The sequence below is a fragment of the Brachionichthys hirsutus genome, chromosome 23 (assembly GCF_040956055.1).
Source record: "Brachionichthys hirsutus isolate HB-005 chromosome 23, CSIRO-AGI_Bhir_v1, whole genome shotgun sequence".
NCBI lineage: Eukaryota > Metazoa > Chordata > Actinopteri > Lophiiformes > Brachionichthyidae > Brachionichthys > Brachionichthys hirsutus.
In genome coordinates, this window is record NC_090919.1 from 4,553,033 (window position 1) to 4,574,272 (window position 21,240).

At 41.7% G+C, this 21,240-nt stretch overlaps 5 protein-coding genes and 1 pseudogene across 5 annotated transcripts; 1 reads left to right on the forward strand and 5 right to left on the reverse strand.

Annotated features, from left to right (window-relative positions):
- The first annotated feature begins 1,590 nt into the window (after positions 1-1,590).
- On the forward strand, positions 1,591-4,512 carry LOC137911747 (zinc finger protein 485-like). Its single transcript, XM_068756128.1, has 6 exons — positions 1,591-1,747; positions 2,131-2,236; positions 2,328-2,446; positions 2,568-2,809; positions 2,926-3,005; positions 3,202-4,512. Exons 1-6 carry the CDS (start codon positions 1,591-1,593, stop codon positions 4,250-4,252), a joined length of 1,755 nt encoding a protein of 584 aa, XP_068612229.1. The 3' UTR covers positions 4,253-4,512.
- A 910-nt stretch (positions 4,513-5,422) lies between these two features.
- LOC137911748 (C-type isolectin Sp-CL4-like) lies at positions 5,423-7,474 on the reverse strand. Its single transcript, XM_068756129.1, has 5 exons — positions 7,414-7,474; positions 7,228-7,301; positions 6,982-7,119; positions 6,483-6,591; positions 5,423-5,523 (listed from the first exon to the last, which is right to left on the reverse strand). The coding sequence occupies exons 1-5, from the start codon at positions 7,472-7,474 to the stop codon at positions 5,423-5,425; spliced, it is 483 nt and encodes a 160-aa protein (XP_068612230.1).
- A 1,337-nt stretch (positions 7,475-8,811) lies between these two features.
- Positions 8,812-9,392, reverse strand: LOC137911749 (C-type isolectin Sp-CL4-like). The gene is made up of 4 exons (XM_068756130.1): positions 9,332-9,392; positions 9,146-9,252; positions 8,900-9,037; positions 8,812-8,820 (listed from the first exon to the last, which is right to left on the reverse strand). The coding sequence occupies exons 1-4, from the start codon at positions 9,390-9,392 to the stop codon at positions 8,812-8,814; spliced, it is 315 nt and encodes a 104-aa protein (XP_068612231.1).
- Positions 9,393-10,453: 1,061 nt separating this feature from the next.
- Positions 10,454-13,635, reverse strand: LOC137911750 (galactose-specific lectin nattectin-like; annotated as a pseudogene).
- Positions 13,636-14,666: 1,031 nt separating this feature from the next.
- On the reverse strand, positions 14,667-16,136 carry LOC137911593 (C-type isolectin Sp-CL4-like). The gene is made up of 6 exons (XM_068755977.1): positions 16,106-16,136; positions 15,878-15,974; positions 15,692-15,798; positions 15,445-15,582; positions 14,946-15,054; positions 14,667-14,831 (listed from the first exon to the last, which is right to left on the reverse strand). Exons 2-6 carry the CDS (start codon positions 15,936-15,938, stop codon positions 14,764-14,766), a joined length of 483 nt encoding a protein of 160 aa, XP_068612078.1. The 5' UTR covers positions 15,939-15,974; positions 16,106-16,136; the 3' UTR covers positions 14,667-14,763.
- A 3,188-nt stretch (positions 16,137-19,324) lies between these two features.
- On the reverse strand, positions 19,325-20,812 carry LOC137911640 (C-type isolectin Sp-CL4-like). Its single transcript, XM_068756024.1, has 6 exons — positions 20,784-20,812; positions 20,556-20,652; positions 20,370-20,476; positions 20,123-20,260; positions 19,624-19,732; positions 19,325-19,509 (listed from the first exon to the last, which is right to left on the reverse strand). The coding sequence occupies exons 2-6, from the start codon at positions 20,614-20,616 to the stop codon at positions 19,442-19,444; spliced, it is 483 nt and encodes a 160-aa protein (XP_068612125.1). The 5' UTR covers positions 20,617-20,652; positions 20,784-20,812; the 3' UTR covers positions 19,325-19,441.
- Positions 20,813-21,240: the final 428 nt, after the last annotated feature.

The following is a 21,240-nucleotide window of genomic DNA, read 5'->3' on the forward strand; positions in this document are numbered from 1 at the left end:
TTGCCTTCACGTCCGCTTTGTAGAGCCAACGCCTCATTCGGGTGCACGTGGGCTCGTCTTGTTACACACGAGACAAGTTTAAGGCCTGATCTGGGGTACGACAGCTTTCAAATCAAGCTTGGCTCAGTCTGCGGAGGCCTCATTTCAAATATCCTGTCCTAACAGCTCTGCTTTGGACCTGATTTGTGAAAGTCAGTAAATTCGGCGCCCATCTTGACAATCCCAATGCTTCTCTTTTTCCTGCAGGAACGCTGAAGATCCACTACAATGCTGTTCACCTGAAGATCAAACATCGCTGCACGGTGGCGGGCTGCGCCGTGGTCTTCAGCTCCTTGCGCAGCCGGAACCGACACAGCGCTAACCCAAACCCGCGGCTGCACACGGTCGCCGGCAGGGACGCACGTACCCACAGCGATCCGCACACAGGTCGACGCCCGGAGGACACACAGACACACAAGGACAAATGTGCTCGCAAAATCATACACAACATGCATGCGGGCAGGGAACAGACACTAGGGCACGCACGCACTCAGACAAATGGGTTTAATGGTAATGCAACCTCTCATTATGACTCCCAAGAGATGGCACTGCCTCAAACTGATGCCCCTGCTCCTTCTCCACCATCTCTACCTTCCACTTCAAGTCAAGGCGCCAGCCAGAGCTTCGCCTGGAGCGACTCCAGCTCTGTCCTGCACAACCAAGCCTTAGCTCCTTCACTCATCCCAGTCTATGCTTCCTCGCTGGGCTCACTTCCCTCCCTCGTCCCTCTGGTAGATCCTGCAAATGAGAAACCCAACCCCTGCCAAAGCTTGCTTGGCCTTCGGCCAGACAAGGTGCGCCTGACTCCCTTCATTGCACTAGCCATATCCCGGTTTCAATGAATGTCACCGATGAAAACATGGGAGAGGCCTCCTCAAGTCCGCCAACCGCTCAGCAGTGGCAGTGGGAGTTTTATGATCTTATTCCAAAGAAGAAGCCCAGAAAGTCAAGCATGCCAGTCAAAATTGAAAAGGGGAAGGAGGTGGAGGAAGGGAACAAGGAAGGGGAGGAGGACTGAAGATCTGCTGTTAAAAATATGCACGATTTTGTCCTTAAGATATTTTTTTTTTACTCTGCATGTTCAAAAAGTTTGTTTGTTTAATTTAGGTAACTTGTATTTCCTCTTCTGCTCTTTAATATTGTAATTTTAATTACAACAGTAATTGTGCATTTTATATACAATCACTGTTGACCAACCATCACTTTCTCTCTGAATTAATAAATGTGTGTTGACCAAACCCCTCCATGTTTCTTGTATGCTTGCTCAATAACAGCTGTAATAAAAGTTTTTTTTAAAGCTACAAACTGAAAGTACCTCCGTCATACCTTTAGTTTGGTAGGATTTTGAGTTTTACTTGCAATTGAGCATTTACACGTTTTAAAAAAAGAATAATTATACGTGGGCGGAACCTTTGTCTGGGGTCTCAGTTTCTACTCGGGCGATATGCACGCACGGACGCTTATGCGACTCGTAAACAAAATGACAAGATCCTTCTTTGCTTGAACTGTTACTAGCGCGATCGTTTTAAAGCGAAACGAGTTGAAAATAAAATGTCTAAAGGTGAGTTGCTGAGAGGATTCGTCACGGAGAGACTCGCTGCCGCCACGCAGGACATCTTGGGCGCCGTGGACAGGATCGTAGCCGGATACGAGGAGGAGGCTTTGGGGTTCAGACGGGAGATCGAGCGGCAGAGGAAGCAGCTGGAGGGTCGGTTCAAGGAGGCAGTCCGGCTATTGTTCTATCTATTTAATATTTACATGGAGTAAAGACATTTTCATATAGAATTCCCCTCTGGATTAATCAAGTATTATTTTTTACATAAAAAAAAGCCAACCGAGAATCTCCAAAATAATTCAGCTCTCAAAAACGCTACAGTCGCCACTTGGGTTTTGATTAAACAATAATTTTGGGTTGTGTTGTTTTAGAAATGTTGAAGGTTCTTATCTGCAGATAAATTGTAGAATTTTGCCCAAAAAGACAGATTGTAAAACGGCTGCTGAGTAATTTCCTGTCGGCCCGTTGAATCGTGATTCTTTTTAAGGAAGCTCTTTAAATCTTTTTTCCACGATGTCTCACGCATTCATTTTCAGGTGTGACGTGTCGCATGAGCCTCGAGCCCGAGGAGGAAGAGGAAGAGGAAGATAAGGAGAGGTCTGCCCAGACTCTGGAAGACTCGACTGACCAAACTCAGCCAAGGTTCTCCTTAACAACAAGTGGAAAGAATTTTACTGCGATTCCGTTATTGTGTTGTTCGTTAATTAAGCGGCAGTTGATCTTCCTCTTTCAGGTCTGCTCAGCGTGTGAAGATGAGAACTGCCAGACCTCAGATCAGTGAAACCCAGACTCATCTTGATCTCAGGATCCGGATCCTGCCGGACTCCCAGAGTGATGTCCTCTCAAACCGTAGTAAGTGTGAATGAATTATTGGAAAGTGAGAAGGATTCATGAATCCAAGTAGTAGTAGTAGTAGTATCCAAGTGTTCCGCCACACTTTCATGATATTCTGTCTGTCGTTCTGCCCTGTCAGTTCTCAACAAACGGCCCACTCTGAGGCTGAAGTGCGCTCGAGGCCTGCAGGAGGCAGAGTTTCTCGACTTGCTAAAGTCCACCTTCCCTCAACTGGCTGGCAACAAGCATTTCGACATGCTGGCTGCCGACAAGAGTCGGCGTTTACGGCCGCTGAACATAAAGACGACGACGCCGGAGGAAATCCACAGGAGCATCAGCGCCACGAGGAGGGGGAAGGCGACGCTCTACATCAGAGTGAGGGTAATTTGTTTTATTTTCTGGCCTATAAAGATCACGAATTAGTTTAGTTTCCTGCTGTTTGACAGGTTTTGCATCACTTATACCCCCCCCCCCCCCCCCCTTCCTCATTTTTGCAGACGCCAAAGGAAGATCAGGAAGATATTTATCAGTCAAAGCACAACGAAGACTCTGCCGGGGCACTGTGTGACGAAACAAGGTGATACAAAAGTGAACCGAAATGTTTATTCTGTAGTTTTTATATAATTAGACAGCTAAAGGACAGAGGAAACTGTCTGAAAATCCTACTGGAGTTGTTCAGACTGATGCCAAAATGCTAGCCTGTTGTAAACAAATGGGATTTGTGCCCTTTTGGCTGACTAAATCCTAAATCTTTATGTGTTCGGTTTCCACAGCACAGAAACGGCGCACGTTGACGGTGAGGATCAGAGGACGTCGGAATCTGTGGCTGAGGGTAACCATGGCGTTGGCAGGGAGGAAGAAGAGGAGAATATCAGCGCTGACAAGCGGGAACCGAACGAGAGCAATGAGCTGGGAGGAAGTGAACCTGAACTCCAGTCAAAGGCTCAGAGCAGCGCTGCTCTCTCCTGCAAAGTCTGCGGCGCGCCTCAGCAATCCGAACGGGAGTTTGCTAAACACGCCGGGAATCACGCGGACGACCCAGGAAGTGCTTGTGGGCTGTGTGGAGAGATTTCCGTGGAGCCGTTGAAGGATCATCTCGAGAGTCGCCATAAAACCAGCGACATCTGCGGAGAGCCCTTCTTCAGCGTCCTCGGCTTAAACGAGCACGTGGCCGCCCACTCCGGAGAGCAACCTCACCGCGGGGCTCGCGGCAGCGTCAAGAGGTTGCTCTGCGGCGTGTGCGGCAAATCCCTCAGCAACTACAGGTCGCTAACGCGCCACAAGATGACCCACTCTGGGGAAAGGCCGCACGGTTGTCAGGTTTGTGGGAGGCGTTTCAAACTCCCGGGCACCCTGAGGCAACACGAGAAGATTCACACAGCCAGGGAGCGATCGTACCTCTGCGACGTTTGCTGCAAAATGTTCCTGACCAGCAAGCAGCTGCAGATCCACATGAGAACGCACACCGACGACAAGCCGTACCACTGCGGCGAATGCGGCAAGGGCTTCACCACCAAAGGGCCTTTGACCATTCACACGCGAGTCCACACCGGGGAGACGCCGTACCGCTGCCCGGACTGCGGCTGGCCCTTCAAGCGCAAGGCCAATTTGGACAACCACATGCGAGTGCACTCGGGCAGTAAACCGTTTGTTTGCGGGATTTGTGGGAAAGCTTGCGCACGCAAAACGTACCTGACGGTCCACATGAGGACCCACAACGGGGAGAGGCCGTACAAGTGCGTCCTGTGCGACAAAGCCTTTACTCAGAGCCACTGTCTGAAAACGCACACGAGGACCCACCTTGTGACGGAAGCTGCGGTCTAACTCTCGGACTTCCTCTCGTTTGTTCTATTCATTTTGCCAAGAATCTTTTTTTTCGGTTATTTCAACTCTAAGGGCGGATGTATAAATTGATTGCATGGTCATGCGTTTCCAATGAAACTGTAAGAGAAAAACAATCTCTGTACAATGTTCAATTTAAAAACTGTATTTAAATATGCTTTACAGTCATGCCGTAGCGTGCGAGGCTGCTGTTACCATGGCAATGCTTTGACAAATATCATGGAGCCGTTTCTTTTTTTGGAATCGTGTTTATTCTGTTTGCAATCTTCCATTTGCACAACATGCATTCATTGTATAATTTGTTGGATTTAATGAGACTTTAAATAAATTCAGACTTCTTATCTATCTGGTAAAACATTCCTGTGTTTACAACGTCAAATTCTGATTTGATGCCACACATATTTAGAGCATTGCAAGCACATGTTAACTTCATTCCACGTATCTCTCGAAGAGGCTAACGCGCACATCCCGTCCCGTCACATCAGCTGATGATGATCACATTTTCTTTGTGCACACAAAGTAATTCTTCTTCGAGCATTTTGAATCAGCTTTGTAAAGGTGAGAATATTGTTATTATCCTCTGTGAATTCACACAATGATTTTTTTTTCTTTTATCAGCAGCACATCTTTAACTGTGTTCATCTTATCCAGTATTACCCAGTAGTTTTCGGTATTGATGTGAGAAATACTGTGTGTTTCCTTGACCGACCTCATGTCCGTCTACGTGATGATGACACAGGATCAATAGGATTTTCTGAATTGAGACTTTGTAAATAATACAGTTTGATTTTTTATTTTGTTACGGATAAAGTCACAACGTAACACAACAAGAACGGGGCAGGAGACAAAACGTGAAAGTCAATACTTTCTTTATATGTTCTTAAGGGCCACCCACAAAGTTCATCAAAGTTGAGATAAAACAGAGAAATAAACAGTCCACGTCACAGTTACGTCATTCACAGTTCCAATGACTCATAGTTCATGTTCAGATTCCCGGACGAGCCCCCATTTGCATGACAATCCTAATATTTAAATATATAGAAAAGAAAAAAAGTATCATATTAACAGTTTTTCCAATATTGTGCAACCCTTAAGTGGCAAATAATGAACTCATTTCCCCCACTTTTTTCAAATAAGGGGCATTTAAAGGGCTCATTTTTTTGGTGCGTCACTCTCCTTTATCTCACTCTCTGTGATTACCAGCAGGTGCGTCTGCTCCCACACCTGAATCGCGTCTGGGACCACGCCCAGTGCTGTCCATGCAGGGATCCACAGGGTGGGGCATAAAGTCCACATTATACAGCAACACATCTGGGACACTTACAAATCAGACCAACCCATTTTACAGTGATCCTGGCCTCCAAATAAGTTCATACATCACAATTTGAAATCACATGGATACTTGGGCATTGTCAGCATCTGGCTAATGTTATTAGAAGGATAATGCTAACTGAATGCTATCATCATGTTTGAGATCAGTCGTTCTTTCACGGCTTCTGTTGAGCCTTTTGCAGAACAAAAAAAAAAAAAAACACACATTCACAAACGAAGCAGTGTCTGAAGCATTTATTGCCGTCTATTAAGAAGCATTTCTGTGATGCAAAAAAATAAAAAAAGAGAGCCTCAAACAGTGGCTCGGTGGCGCAGTGGTCAGCACTGTTGCCTCACAGCGAGATGGCCGTGGGTTCGTCTCCGACTTGTGGCCATTCTGTGAGGAGTTTGCATGTTCTCCCCGTGTCTGCGTGGGTTCTCTCCGGGTTCTCCGGCTTCCTCCCGCCACCAAACACATGCAGCCTAGGTGTGAGTGTGTGTGGCTGGTTGTATGTCTCTGTGTTGCCCTGCGATGAACTGGCGGCTTGTCCAGGGTGTCCCCCGCCTCTCGCCCATTGACTGCTGGGATTGGCTCCAGCTTGGCCCGCGACCCGATAACGGATTAAGCGGTTGGGACAATGAATGAATGAGCCTCAAACACACTGATCCACCTGCTATTATTGTTAAGGCAAAAAAAAAATAAAATCAGCTGGTGAGGATCACATCTCCTTTGCACACACAAAATAATTCTTCTTTGAGCATCTTGCGTCATTCCATCTTCCAAATACTGAAAATGTGCACGCATATAAAACGGGATTCATTAACGTCACAAGTTACTATGGAAACAGCCTGTCGGTAGTTTATCGACCGTTATCTCTTCCAGCTTTTTCTTTTGACTTACTTTTGAAGTTCATTTCGACGCATTCTTCCATGTTATCAACATTGTTTGGTTCACCTTCATACCAGTAGGTGTAATCAAATAAAGAGCCATCAGTCCATTGGAACTGTCTCTGGAAAACATGAAGTGATACATGTGACGCATACTCCACCATTTAACATGCTTTATGGTTTTTTGTGTATTCTCTAAAGATCATGTCTGCGCTAATGATGAAGACCGTTTACGTCTTTGCGTCTGGTATCGTCCAAAATATGCTACGAGGCAAAAGGCATGGACAATTCACAAAACGATCTTCCTTCCAAGCATACAGGTTTTAATAACAATGGCACATGCAGAAGTATACACTCCCTCGAGTTTCTCTCGTATCTGTTTTAAGTGGACAAAACGTCTACTGTGCATTCAGTCTGAACTCGAAACTTGCATTTGCAAGCAAAAATAAAAAACACCATCCACCATTAAGCATACGATCCCAACCCTCTCGCCTGCTTCCTGCCAGACTTACCTCATCACTTGATAATTTGGCTCCAATCCAAATAGGCCTGCGAAGCTTGTTGAAAATGAAGGTCAAACAAAGGACATTGAACATCTCATAAATGTTGTGCACGGACACCAGGTCGCTTTCTAAGGCGTGACAGCGGTCCTGAAAAAAAATGAGAAGCCAGAATTATAGTCTTCAGCTTTACTTCATCACATTTGTACAAATTAATATTCATTATCCTTCCCTGATGTTTGTGAGCGTTTGTCTCACCTCTGCCTCACTGAAGGTGTGCAGCTCTTTGAAGAATTTAGCGCAGCGATTCGTAGCAATGCGGATCCATCCGCCTTCGCATTTATGAAGTTGGTTACATATGTTGGCTGTGAAAACATGTCTCGTGAACAGATTTCTTTTCTATAGCTCATTGATCATTGATCATATCTGCATCCATGAGTCTACCTCTCACGGTGGCCAGACAGCACACCAACAGCAGGGCAGCAGCTCCCACAGCAGGACGCATGGCTCAGGGATCAATAACTCGGACAGCACTACGGACCTGGAAGCCAGAGGGAGAATTAAGTGATCAAATAAATGAGATCAGATGCAGCATCTTCATATAATAATGTAATAATGCAATATATTATTATTTGTATCATGTAAAAGAGGCAGAAAGGAAAAGCAACTCACCGCTGGTGTGTTCTGTTTCTCACTGCTCCTCTGACTGATGATCTGAGGGCTCGTTCTCTCACATTTAAAGCAAACGGTCGTGCCCTGAAGACCTGCTGATGTCCTGCCAATATCATCAGATGACTTTTTAGTTAAGGACTAAGACAAACAACAAGAATTGCATATTGAAATTAATTTCATGTGAGAAGAAGTGCACTTTCTTGCTCCTGTTTTGTAGCTCTTCTTATTTAATTTTAGCTTCTTTTTTTAGCTCATCTAATCACAGAGTCTCTTTTTTCATTATTCTCAATATGATCGATCTGGAAAAAAAACACGCCTTCCAAGATGTTCTCCAATGGAAATGTTTGCTATTTCTTCTGTTTTCCAACTTCTGTTTCCCCTCTGCCTCATCTATTCATACTTTGATTATTGATGACTTTTAATTATTGACCAATTATGATTATTTATGTCGATCATACAAGTTTGAACTCTGTTTTCTTCAATGGTAAAGGACATTAGAGGGAGAAATTTCAACTCTTTTGACTAAATTAACAAACAAACCCCCATGTGGTTCCTCGAAGGCTTTATGGAATTCACTTTTTGTTCATTCTAACTTGATGCTCGATCCTTTTAAAGCCACATGAGGGCGGGGTTTCACCGTTTACAGAGATTCCACCTCCAATGCAAACACGTTTTGTGTACTTATGAAATGTCAGGCCCCTCACAGATGCAGTGTTTGCATTGAGGCCAGTAATGGAGAACTTAGAGACTTTGTAAATAATACAATAATGATAATGCTAACTGAATGCTATCATCATGTTTGAGATCAGTCGTTCTTTCACAGCTTCTTTTGAGCCTTTAACAGAACTAAAAAACAACAACTCACAAACGAAGCAGTGTCTGAAGCATTTATTGCCAGAGATTAAGAAGCATTTCTGTGATGCAAAAAAAAAAAAAAGAGATGCTCAAACACACTGCTCCACCTGCTATTATTGTTAAGGCAATCAGCTGGTGATGATCACATCTCCTTTGCACACACAAAATAATTCTCCTTTGAGCATTTGGCATCCTTCCATTTTCCATAGCCTGAAAATGTGCAAAAAAGAAAAACCTTCATGCCAGGAGGTGTAATCAAATAATGAGCCATCAGTCCATTGGATCTGTCTCTAAAAAACATGAAGTGATACATGTTCATTCAGTCTAAAAAACAAAACAAAAAACACCATCCATCATTACGCATACGATCCCAACTCTCTCGCCTGCTTCCTGCCAGACTTACCTGATCGCTTGATAATTTGGCTCCAATCCAAATAGGCCTGCGAAGCTTGTTGAAAATGAAGGTCAAACAAAGGACATTGAACATCTCGTCAATGTTGTGCATGGACACCAGGTCGCTTTCTAAGGCGTGACAGCGGTCCTGAAAAAAAAGGAGAAGCCAGAATTATAGTCTTCAGCTTTACTTCATCACATTTGTACAAATTAATATTCATTATCCTTCCCTGATGTTTGTGAGCGTTTGTCTCACCTCTGCCTCACTGAAGGTGTGCAGCTCTTTGAAGTATTTAGCGCAGCGATTCATATCAATGCGGCTCCATCCGTCTCCGCATTCGTCAGGTTGGTTACATATGTCGGCTGTGAAAACATGTCTCGTGAACAGATTTCTTTTCTATAGCTCATTGATCATTGATCATATCTGCATCCATGAGTCTACCTCTCACGGTGGCCAGACAGCACACCAACAGCAGGGCAGCAGCTCCCACAGCAGGACGCATGGCTCAGGGATCAATAACTCTGACAGCACTACGGACCTGGAAGCCAGAGGGGGAATTAAGTGATCAAATAAATGAGATCAGATGCAGCATCTTCATATAATAATGTAATAATGCAATATATTATTATTTGTATCATATAAAAGAGGCAAAAAGGAAAAGCAACTCACTGCTCCTCTGAGGGCTCGTTCTCTCACATTTAAAGCAAACGGTCGTGCCCTGAAGACCTGCTGATGTCCTGCCAATATCATCAGATGACATTTTAGTTAAGAACAAAGACAATCAACAAGAATTGCATATTGAAATTAATTTTATGTGAGAAGAAGTGCACGTTCTTGCTCCTGTTTTGTAGCTCTTCTTCACTGAGTCTCTTTTTTCACCAACTCTGTCTCAAACATTCTTCTTCTGAAAGAGAATCACTCGATATGCTCGATCTGGCAAAATAAATCTCCTTCCAAGATGTTCTCCAATGGAAATGTTTGCTATTTCTTCTGTTTTCCAACTTCTTTTTCCCCTCTGCCTCATCTATTCATACTTTGATTATTGATGACTTTTAATTATTGACCAATTATGATTATTTATGTCGATCATACAAGTTTGAACTCTGTTTTCTTCAATGGTAAAGGACATTAGAGGGAGAAATTTCAACTCTTTTGACTAAATTAACAAACAAACCCCCATGTGGTTCCTCGAAGGCTTTATGGAATTCACTTTTTGTTCATTCTGACTTGATGCTCGATCCTTTTAAAGCCACATGAGGGCGGGGTTTCACCATTTACAGACATTCAACCTCCAATGCAAAAACGTTTTGTGTACTTATGAAATGTCAGGCCCCTCACAGTTGCAGTGTTTGCATTGAGGCCAGTAATGGAGAACTTAGAGACTTTGTAAATAATACAATAATGATAATGCTAACTGAATACTATCATCATGTTTGAGATCAGTCGTTCTTTCACAGCTTCTTTTGAGCCTTTAACAGAACTAAAAAACAACAACTCACAAACGAAGCAGTGTCTGAAGCATTTATTGCCAGAGATTAAGAAGCATTTCTGTGATGCAAAAAAAAAAAAAGAGATGCTCAAACACACTGCTCCACCCGCTATTATTGTTAAGGCAATCAGCTGGTGATGATCACATCTCCTTTGCACACACAAAATAATTCTCCTTTGAGCATTTTGCATTCTTCCATTGTCCATATCCTGAAAATGTGCAAAAAAGAAAAACGGGACTCATTAGTGTCACAAGTTACTATGGAAACAGCCTGTCGGTAGTTCATCAACCGTTACCTCTTCCAGCTTTTTCTTTTGACTTACTTTTGAAGTTCATTTCAATGCATTCTTCCATGTTATCAACATTGTTTGGTTCACCTTTATCCCAGAAGGCGTAATCAAACAAAGAGCCATCAGTCCATTGGATCTGTCTCTGAAAAACATGAAGTGATACATGTGACGCATACTCCACCATTTAACATGCTTTATGGTTTTTTGTGTATTCTCTAAAGATCATGTCTGCGCTAATGATGAAGACCGTTTACGTCTTTGCGTCTGGTATCGTCCAAAATATGCTACGAGGCAAAAGGCATGGACAATTCACAAAACGATCTTCCTTCCAAGCATACAGGTTTTAATAACAATGGCACATGCAGAAGTATAGACTCCCTCGAGTTTCTCTCGTATCTGTTTTAAGTGGACAAAACGTCTACTGTTCATTCAGTCTGAACTCGAAACTTGCATTTGCAAGCAAAAATAAAAAACACCATCCACCATGACGCATACGATCCCAACCCTCTCGCCTGCTTCCTGCCAGACTTACCTGATCGCTTGATAATTTGGCTCCAATCCAAATAGGCCTGTGAGGCTTCTTGGAAATGATGGTCAAACAAAGGACATTGACCATCTCATAAATGTTGTGCACGGACAACAGGTCGCTTTCTAAGGCGTGACAGCGGTTCTGAAAAGAAAAGGAGAAGCCAGAATTATAGTCTTCAGCTTTACTTCATCACATTTGTACAAATTAATATTCATTATCCTTCCCTGATGTTTGTGAGCGTTTGTCTCACCTCTGCCTCACTGAAGGTGTGCAGCTCTTTGAAGAATTTAGCGCAGCGATTCATATCAATGCGGCCCCATCCGTCTCCGCATTCGTCAGGTTGGTTACATCTGTCGGCTGTGAAAACATGTCTCGTGAACAGATTTCTTTTCTATAGCTCATTGATCATTGATCATATCTGCATCCATGAGTCTACCTCTCACGGTGGCCAGACAGCACACCAACAGCAGGGCAGCAGCTCCCACAGCAGGACGCATGGCTCAGGGATCAATAACTCGGACAGCACTACCGACCTGGAAGCCAGAGGGAGAATTAAGTGATCAAATAAATGAGATCAGATGCAGCATCTTCATATAATAATGTAATAATGCAATGTATTATTATTTGTATCATATAAAAGAGGCAGAAAGGAAAAGCAACTCACCGCTGGTGTGTTCTGTTTCTCACTGCTCCTCTGACTGATGATCTGAGGGCTCGTTCTCTCACATTTAAAGCAAACGGTCATGCCCTGAAGACCTGCTGATGTCCTGCCAATATCATCAGATGACTTTTTAGTTAAGGACTAAGACAAACAACAAGAATTGCATATTGAAATTAATTTCATGTGAGAAGAAGTGCACTTTCTTGCTCCTGTTTTGTAGCTCTTCTTATTTAATTTTAGCTTCTTTTTTTAGCTCATCTAATCACAGAGTCTCTTTTTTCATTATTCTCAATATGATCGATCTGGAAAAAAAACACGCCTTCCAAGATGTTCTCCAATGGAAATGTTTGCTATTTCTTCTGTTTTCCAACTTCTGTTTCCCCTCTGCCTCATCTATTCATACTTTGATTATTGATGACTTTTAATTATTGACCAATTATGATTATTTATGTCGATCATACAAGTTTGAACTCTGTTTTCTTCAATGGTAAAGGACATTAGAGGGAGAAATTTCAACTCTTTTGACTAAATTAACAAACAAACCCCCATGTGGTTCCTCGAAGGCTTTATGGAATTCACTTTTTGTTCATTCTAACTTGATGCTCGATCCTTTTAAAGCCACATGAGGGCGGGGTTTCACCGTTTACAGAGATTCCACCTCCAATGCAAACACGTTTTGTGTACTTATGAAATGTCAGGCCCCTCACAGATGCAGTGTTTGCATTGAGGCCAGTAATGGAGAACTTAGAGACTTTGTAAATAATACAATAATGATAATGCTAACTGAATGCTATCATCATGTTTGAGATCAGTCGTTCTTTCACAGCTTCTTTTGAGCCTTTAACAGAACTAAAAAACAACAACTCACAAACGAAGCAGTGTCTGAAGCATTTATTGCCAGAGATTAAGAAGCATTTCTGTGATGCAAAAAAAAAAAAAGAGATCCTCAAACACACTTCTCCACCTGCTATTATTGTTAAGGCAATCAGCTGGTGATGATCACATCTCCTTTGCACACACAAAATAATTCTCCTTTGAGCATTTGGCATCCTTCCATTTTCCATAGCCTGAAAATGTGCAAAAAAGAAAAACCTTCATGCCAGGAGGTGTAATCAAATAATGAGCCATCAGTCCATTGGATCTGTCTCTAAAAAACATGAAGTGATACATGTTCATTCAGTCTAAAAAACAAAACAAAAAACCCATCCACCATTACGCATACGATCCCAACCCTCTCGCCTGCTTCCTGCCAGACTTACCTGATCGCTTGATAATTTTGCTCCAATCCAAATAGGATTGGGAGCCCTGTTCATAGTGAAGGTCAAACAAAGGACATTGAACATCTCATCATTGTTGTGCACGGACACCAGGTCGCTTTCTAAGGCGTGACAGTGGTCCTGAAAAAAAAAGGAGAAGCCAGAATTATAGTCTTCAGCTTTACTTCATCACATTTGTACAAATTAATATTCATTATCCTTCCCTGATGTTTGTTAGTGTTTGTCTCACCTCTGCCTCACTGAAGGTGTGCAGCTCTTTGAAGTATATAGCGCAGCGATTCATATCAATGCAGCTCCATCCGTCTCTGCATGCCTCAGGTGGGTTACATATGCCATTGTCGTACCCGGCTGTGGAAACAATAATAATAATGGTCTCATAAACAGATTTTGTTTCTATTGATCATTGATCATTGATCATATCTGCATCCATGAGTCTACCTCTCACGGTGGCCAGACAGCACACCTACAGCAGGGCAGCAGCTCCCACAGCAGGACGCATGACTCAGGGATCAATAACTCTGACAGCACTACGGATCTGGAAGCCAGAGGGAGAATTAAGTGATCAAATAAATGAGATCAGATGCAGCATCTTCATATAATAATGTAATAATGCAATGTATTATTATTTGTATCATATAAAAGAGGCAGAAAGGAAAAGCAACTCACTGCTCCTCTGAGGGCTCGTTCTCTCACATTTTCAGCTAACGGTCGTGCCCTGAAGACCTGCTGATGTCCTGCCAATATCATCAGATGACATTTTAGTTAAGAACAAAGACAATCAACAAGAATTGCATATTGAAATTAATTTTATGTGAGAAGAAGTGCACTTTCTTGCTCCTGTTTTGTAGCTCTTCTTCACTGAGTGTCTTTTTTCACCAACTCTGTCTCAAACATTCTTCTTCTGAAAGAGAATCACTCGATATGGTCGATCTGGCAAAATAAATCTCCTTCCAAGATGTTCTCCAATGGAAATGTTTGCTATTTCTTCTGTTTTCCAACTTCTGTTTCCCCTCTGCCTCATCTATTCATACTTTGATTATTGATGACTTTTAATTATTGACCAATTATGATTATTTATGTCGATCATACAAGTTTGAACTCTGTTTTCTTCAACGGTAAAGGACATTAGAGGGAGAAATTTCAACTCTTTTGACTAAATTAACAAACAAACCCCCATGTGGTTCCTCGAAGGCTTTATGGAATTCACTTTTTGTTCATTCTAACTTGATGCTCGATCCTTTTAAAGCCACATGAGGGCGGGGTTTCACCATTTACAGAGATTCAACCTCCAATGCAAACACGTTTTGTGTACTTATGAAATGTCAGGCCCCTCACAGATGCAGTGTTTGCATTGAGGCCAGTAATGGAGAACTTACAGACTTTGTAAATAATACAATAATGATAATGCTAACTGAATGCTATCATCATGTTTGAGATCAGTCGTTCTTTCACAGCTTCTTTTGAGCCTTTAACAGAACTAAAAAACAACAACTCACAAACGAAGCAGTGTCTGAAGCATTTATTGCCAGAAATTAAGAAGCATTTCTGTGATGCAAAAAAAAAAAAAGAGATGCTCAAACACACTGCTCCACCTGCTATTATTGTTAAGGCAATCAGCTGGTGATGATCACATCTCCTTTTCACACACAAAATAATTCTCCTTTGAGCATTTTGCATTATTCCATTGTCCATATCCTGAAAATGTGCAAAAAAGAAAAACGGGACTCATTAGTGTCACAAGTTACTATGGAAACAGCCTGTCGGTAGTTTATCAACCGTTACCTCTTCCAGCTTTTTCTTTTGACTTACTTTTGACGTCCATTTCAATGCATTCTTCCATGTTATCAACATTGTTTGGTTCACCTTTATCCCAGAAGGCGTAATCAAACAAAGAGCCATCAGTCCATTGGATCTGTCTCTGAAAAACATGAAGTGATACATGTGACGCATACTCCATCATTTAACATGCTTTATGGTTTTTTGTGTATTCTCTAAAGATCATGTCTGCGCTAATGATGAAGACCGTTTACGTCTTTGCGTCTGGTATCGTCCAAAATATGCTACGAGGCAAAAGGCATGGACAATTCACAAAACGATCTTCCTTCCAAGCATACAGGTTTTAATAACAATGGCACATGCAGAAGTATACACTCCCTCGAGTTTCTCTCGTATCTGTTTTAAGTGGACAAAACGTCTACTGTTCATTCAGTCTAAACTCGAATCTTGCATTTTCAAGCAAAAATAAAAAACACCATCCACCATGACGCATACGATCCCAACCCTCTCGCCTGCTTCCTGCCAGACTTACCTGATCGCTTGATAATTTTGCTCCAATCCAAATAGGATTGGGAGCCCTGTCCATAGTGAAGGTCAAACAAAAGACATTGAACATCTCATCAATGTTGTGCATGGACACCAGGTCGCTTTCTAAGGCGTGACAGCGGTTCTGAAAAGAAAAGGAGAAGCCAGAATTATAGTCTTCAGCTTTACTTCATCCCATTTGTACAAATTAATATTCATTATCCTTCCCTGATGTTTGTGAGCGTTTGTCTCACCTCTGCCTCACTGAAGGTGTGCAGCTCTTTGAAGTATTTAGCGCAGCGATTCGTAGCAATGCGGATCCATCCGCCTTCGCATTTATGAAGTTGGTTACATATGTTGGCTGTGAAAACATGTCTCGTGAACAGATTTCTTTTCTATAGCTCATTGATCATTGATCATATCTGCATCCATGAGTCTACCTCTCACGGTGGCCAGACAGCACACCAACAGCAGGGCAGCAGCTCCCACAGCAGGACGCATGGCTCAGGGATCAATAACTCTGACAGCACTACGGACCTGGAAGCCAGAGGGGGAATTAAGTGATCAAATAAATGAGATCAGATGCAGCATCTTCATATAATAATGTAATAATGCAATGTATTATTATTTGTATCATATAAAAGAGGCAGAAAGGAAAAGCAACTCACCGCTGGTGTGTTCTGTTTCTCACTGCTCCTCTGACTGATGATCTGAGGGCTCGTTCTCTCACATTTAAAGCAAACGGTCGTGCCCTGAAGACCTGCTGATGTCCTGCCAATATCATCAGATGACTTTTTAGTTAAGGACTAAGACAAACAACAAGAATTGCATATTGAAATTAATTTCATGTGAGAAGAAGTGCACTTTCTTGCTCCTGTTTTGTAGCTCTTCTTATTTAATTTTAGCTTCTTTTTTTAGCTCATCTAATCACAGAGTCTCTTTTTTCATTATTCTCAATATGATCGATCTGGAAAAAAAACCCGCCTTCCAAGATGTTCTCCAATGGAAATGTTTGCTATTTCTTCTGTTTTCCAACTTCTGTTTCCCCTCTGCCTCATCTATTCATACTTTGATTATTGATGACTTTTAATTATTGACCAATTATGATTATTTATGTCGATCATACAAGTTTGAACTCTGTTTTCTTCAATGGTAAAGGACATTAGAGGGAGAAATTTCAACTCTTTTGACTAAATTAACAAACAAACCCCCATGTGGTTCCTCGAAGGCTTTATGGAATTCACTTTTTGTTTATTCTAGCTTGATGCTCGATCCTTTTAAAGCCACATGAGGGCGGGGTTTCACCGTTTACAGAGATTCCACCTCCAATGCAAACACGTTTTGTGTACTTATGAAATGTCAGGCCCCTCACAGATGCAGTGTTTGCATTGAGGCCAGTAATGGAGAACTTAGAGACTTTGTAAATAATACAATAATGATAATGCTAACTGAATGCTATCATCATGTTTGAGATCAGTCGTTCTTTCACAGCTTCTTTTGAGCCTTTAACAGAACTAAAAAACAACAACTCACAAACGAAGCAGTGTCTGAAGCATTTATTGCCAGAGATTAAGAAGCATTTCTGTGATGCAAAAAAAAAAAAAAGAGATCCTCAAACACACTGCTCCACCTGCTATTATTGTTAAGGCAATCAGCTGGTGATGATCACATCTCCTTTGCACACACAAAATAATTCTCCTTTGAGCATTTTGCATTCTTCCATTGTCCATATCCTGAAAATGTGCAAAAATAAAAAACGGGACTCATTAGTGTCACAAGTTACTATGGAAACAGCCTGTCGGTAGTTTATCAACCGTTACCTCTTCCAGCTTTTTCTTTTGACTTACTTTTGACGTTCATTTCAATGCATTCTTCCATGTTATCAACATTGTTTGGTTCAACTTCATCCCAGAAGGCGTAATCAAACAAAGAGCCATCAGTCCATTGGAACTGTCTCTGAAAAACATGAAGTGATACATGTGACGCATACTCCACCATTTAACATGCTTTATGGTTTTTTGTGTATTCTCTAAAGATCATGTCTGCGCTAATGATGAAGACCGTTTACGTCTTTGCGTCTGGTATCGTCCAAAATATGCTACGAGGCAAAAGGCATGGACAATTCACAAAACGATCTTCCTTCCAAGCATACAGGTTTTAATAACAATGGCACATGCAGAAGTATACACTCCCTCGAGTTTCTCTCGTATCTGTTTTAAGTGGACAAAACGTCTACTGTTCATTCAGTCTAAACTTGAATCTTGCATTTGCAAGCAAAAATAAAAAACACCATCCATCATTACGCATACGATCCCAACCCTCTCGCCTGCTTCCTGCCAGACTTACCTGATCGCTTGATAATTTGGCTCCAATCCAAATAGGCCTGCGAAACTTCTTGGAAATGATGGTCAAACAAAGGACATTGAACATCTCATAAATGTTGTGCACGGACACCAGGTCGCTTTCTAAGGCGTGACAGCGGTTCTGAAAAGAAAAGGAGAAGCCAGAATTATAGTCTTCAGCTTTACTTCATCACATTTGTACAAATTAATATTCATTATCCTTCCCTGATGTTTGTGAGCGTTTGTCTCACCTCTGCCTCACTGAAGGTGTGCAGCTCTTTGAAGTATTTAGCGCAGCGATTCGTAGCAATGCGGATCCATCCGCCTTCGCATTTATGAAGTTGGTTACATATGTTGGCTGTGAAAACATGTCTCGTGAACAGATTTCTTTTCTATAGCTCATTGATCATTGATCATATCTGCATCCATGAGTCTACCTCTCACGGTGGCCAGACAGCACACCAACAGCAGGGCAGCAGCTCCCACAGCAGGACGCATGGCTCAGGGATCAATAACTCGGACAGCACTACGGACCTGGAAGCCAGAGGGAGAATTAAGTGATCAAATAAATGAGATCAGATGCAGCATCTTCATATAATAATGTAATAATGCAATGTATTATTATTTGTATCATGTAAAAGAGGCAGAAAGGAAAAGCAACTCACCGCTGGTGTGTTCTGTTTCTCACTGCTCCTCTGACTGATGATCTGAGGGCTCGTTCTCTCACATTTTCAGCTAACGGTCGTTCCCTGAAGACCTGCTGATGTCCTGCCAATATCATCAGATGACTTTTTAGTTAAGAACAAAGACAATCAACAAGAATTGCATATTGAAATTAATTTTATGTGAGAAGAAGTGCACTTTCTTGCTCCTGTTTTGTAGCTCTTCTTATTTAATTTTAGCTTCTTTTTTGAGCTCATCTAATCACAGAGTCTCTTTTTTCATTATTCTCAATATGATCGATCTGGAAAAAAAACCCGCCTTCCAAGATGTTCTCCAATGGAAATGTTTGCTATTTCTTCTGTTTTCCAACTTCTGTTTCCCCTCTGCCTCATCTATTCATACTTTGATTATTGATGACTTTTAATTATTGACCAATTATGATTATTTATGTCGATCATACAAGTTTGAACTCTGTTTTCTTCAATGGTAAAGGACATTAGAGGGAGAAATTTCAACTCTTTTGACTAAATTAACAAACAAACCCCCATGTGGTTCCTAGAAGGCTTTATGGAATTCACTTTTTGTTCATTCTAACTTGATGTTAGATCCTTTTAAAGCCACATGAGGGCGGGGTTTCACCATTTACAGAGATTCAACCTCCAATGCAAACACGTTTTGTGTACTTATGAAATGTCAGGCCCCTCACAGTTGCAGTGTTTGCATTGAGGCCAGTAATGGAGAACTTAGAGACTTTGTAAATAATACAATAATGATAATGCTAACTGAATGCTATCATCATGTTTGAGATCAGTCGTTCTTTCACAGCTTCTTTTGAGCCTTTAACAGAACTAAAAAACAACAACTCACAAACGAAGCAGTGTCTGAAGCATTTATTGCCAGAGATTAAGAAGCATTTCTGTGATGCAAAAAAAAAAAAAAGAGATCCTCAAACACACTGCTCCACCTGCTATTATTGTTAAGGCAATCAGCTGGTGATGATCACATCTCCTTTGCACACACAAAATAATTCTCCTTTGAGCATTTTGCATTTTTCCATCGTCCATATCCTGAAAATGTGCAAAAAAGAAAAACGGGACTCATTAGTGTCACAAGTTACTATGGAAACAGCCTGTCGGTAGTTTATCAACCGTTACCTCTTCCAGCTTTTTCTTTTGACTTACTTTTGACGTTCATTTCAATGCATTCTTCCATGTTATCAACATTGTTTGGTTCAACTTCATCCCAGAAGGCGTAATCAAACAAAGAGCCATCAGTCCATTGGAACTGTCTCTGAAAAACATGAAGTGATACATGTGACGCATACTCCACCATTTAACATGCTTTATGGTTTTTTGTGTATTCTCTAAAGATCATGTCTGCGCTAATGATGAAGACCGTTTACGTCTTTGCGTCTGGTATCGTCCAAAATATGCTACGAGGCAAAAGGCATGGACAATTCACAAAACGATCTTCCTTCCAAGCATACAGGTTTTAATAACAATGGCACATGCAGAAGTATACACTCCCTCGAGTTTCTCTCGTATCTGTTTTAAGTGGACAAAACGTCTACTGTTCATTCAGTCTAAACTCGAATCTTGCATTTGCAAGCAAAAATAAAAAACACCATCCATCATTTCGCATACGATCCCAACCCTCTCGCCTGCTTCCTGCCAGACTTACCTGATCGCTTGATAATTTGGCTCCAATCCAAATAGGCCTGCGAAGCTTCTTGAAAATGATGGTCAAACAAAGGACATTGACCATCTCATAAATGTTGTGCACGGACACCAGGTCGCTTTCTAAGGCGTGACAGCGGTTCTGAAAAGAAAAGGAGAAGCCAGAATTATAGTCTTCAGCTTTACTTCATCACATTTGTACAAATTAATATTCATTATCCTTCCCTGATGTTTGTTAGCGTTTGTCTCACCTCTGCCTCACTGAAGGTGTGCAGCTCTTGGGGGAATTTAGCGCAGCGATTCTGAGCAATGCGGCTCCATCCGTCTCCGCATTCCTTAAGTCGTTTACATCTGTCGGCTGTGAAAACATGTCTCGTGAACAGATTTCTTTTCTATAGCTCATTGATCATTGATCATATCTGCATCCATGAGTCTACCTCTCACGGTGGCCAGACAGCACACCAACAGCAGGGCAGCAGCTCCCACAGCAGGACGCATGGCTCAGGGATCAATAACTCGGACAGCACTACGGACCTGGAAGCCAGAGGGGGAATTAAGTGATCAAATAAATGAGATCAGATGCAGCATCTTCATATAATAATGTAATAATGCAATGTATTATTATTTGTATCATATAAAAGAGGCAGAAAGGAAAAGCAACTCACCGGTGGTGTGTTCTGTTTCTCACTGCTCCTCTGACTGATGATCTGAGGGCTCGTTCTCTCACATTTAAAGCAAACGGTCGTGCCCTGAAGACCTGCTGATGTCCTGCCAATATCATCAGATGACTTTTTAGTTAAGGACTAAGACAAACAACAAGAATTGCATATTGAAATTAATTTCATGTGAGAAGAAGTGCACTTTCTTGCTCCTGTTTTGTAGCTCTTCTTATTTAATTTTAGCTTCTTTTTTTAGCTCATCTAATCACAGAGTCTCTTTTTTCATTATTCTCAATATGATCGATCTGGAAAAAAAACACGCCTTCCAAGATGTTCTCCAATGGAAATGTTTGCTATTTCTTCTGTTTTCCAACTTCTGTTTCCCCTCTGCCTCATCTATTCATACTTTGATTATTGATGACTTTTAATTATTGACCAATTATGATTATTTATGTCGATCATA

Coding starts and splice junctions, on each gene's coding strand:
- LOC137911640 (XM_068756024.1), bottom strand. CDS start 20,616: ATGCGTCCTGCTGTGGGAGCTGCTGCCCTGCTGTTGGTGTGCTGTCTG. Junction 20,477..20,555: donor CTGTCTGGCCACCGTGAGAG/GTAGACTCATGG, acceptor ATGTTTTCACAG/CCGACAGATGTAAACGACTT. Junction 20,261..20,369: donor ACACCTTCAGTGAGGCAGAG/GTGAGACAAACG, acceptor TTTTCTTTTCAG/AACCGCTGTCACGCCTTAGA.
- LOC137911748 (XM_068756129.1), bottom strand. CDS start 7,474: ATGCGTCCTGCTGTGGGAGCTGCTGCCCTGCTGTTGGTGTGCTGTCTG. Junction 6,592..6,981: donor CCAAATTATCAAGTGATGAG/GTAAGTCTGGCA, acceptor CATGTTTTCCAG/AGACAGTTCCAATGGACTGA. Junction 5,524..6,482: donor CGTCGAAATGAACTTCAAAA/GTAAGTCAAAAG, acceptor CTGCATGGACAG/CACTGGGCGTGGTCCCAGAC.
- LOC137911749 (XM_068756130.1), bottom strand. CDS start 9,392: ATGCGTCCTGCTGTGGGAGCTGCTGCCCTGCTGTTGGTGTGCTGTCTG. Junction 9,253..9,331: donor CTGTCTGGCCACCGTGAGAG/GTAGACTCATGG, acceptor ATGTTTTCACAG/CCGACATATGTAACCAACCT. Junction 9,038..9,145: donor ACACCTTCAGTGAGGCAGAG/GTGAGACAAACG, acceptor CTTTTTTTTCAG/GACCGCTGTCACGCCTTAGA.
- LOC137911747 (XM_068756128.1), top strand. CDS start 1,591: ATGTCTAAAGGTGAGTTGCTGAGAGGATTCGTCACGGAGAGACTCGCT. Junction 1,748..2,130: donor GCAGAGGAAGCAGCTGGAGG/GTCGGTTCAAGG, acceptor ATTCATTTTCAG/GTGTGACGTGTCGCATGAGC. Junction 2,447..2,567: donor TGATGTCCTCTCAAACCGTA/GTAAGTGTGAAT, acceptor CTGCCCTGTCAG/TTCTCAACAAACGGCCCACT.
- LOC137911593 (XM_068755977.1), bottom strand. CDS start 15,938: ATGCGTCCTGCTGTGGGAGCTGCTGCCCTGCTGTTGGTGTGCTGTCTG. Junction 15,799..15,877: donor CTGTCTGGCCACCGTGAGAG/GTAGACTCATGG, acceptor ATGTTTTCACAG/CCAACATATGTAACCAACTT. Junction 15,055..15,444: donor CAAAATTATCAAGCGATCAG/GTAAGTCTGGCA, acceptor CATGTTTTTCAG/AGACAGATCCAATGGACTGA.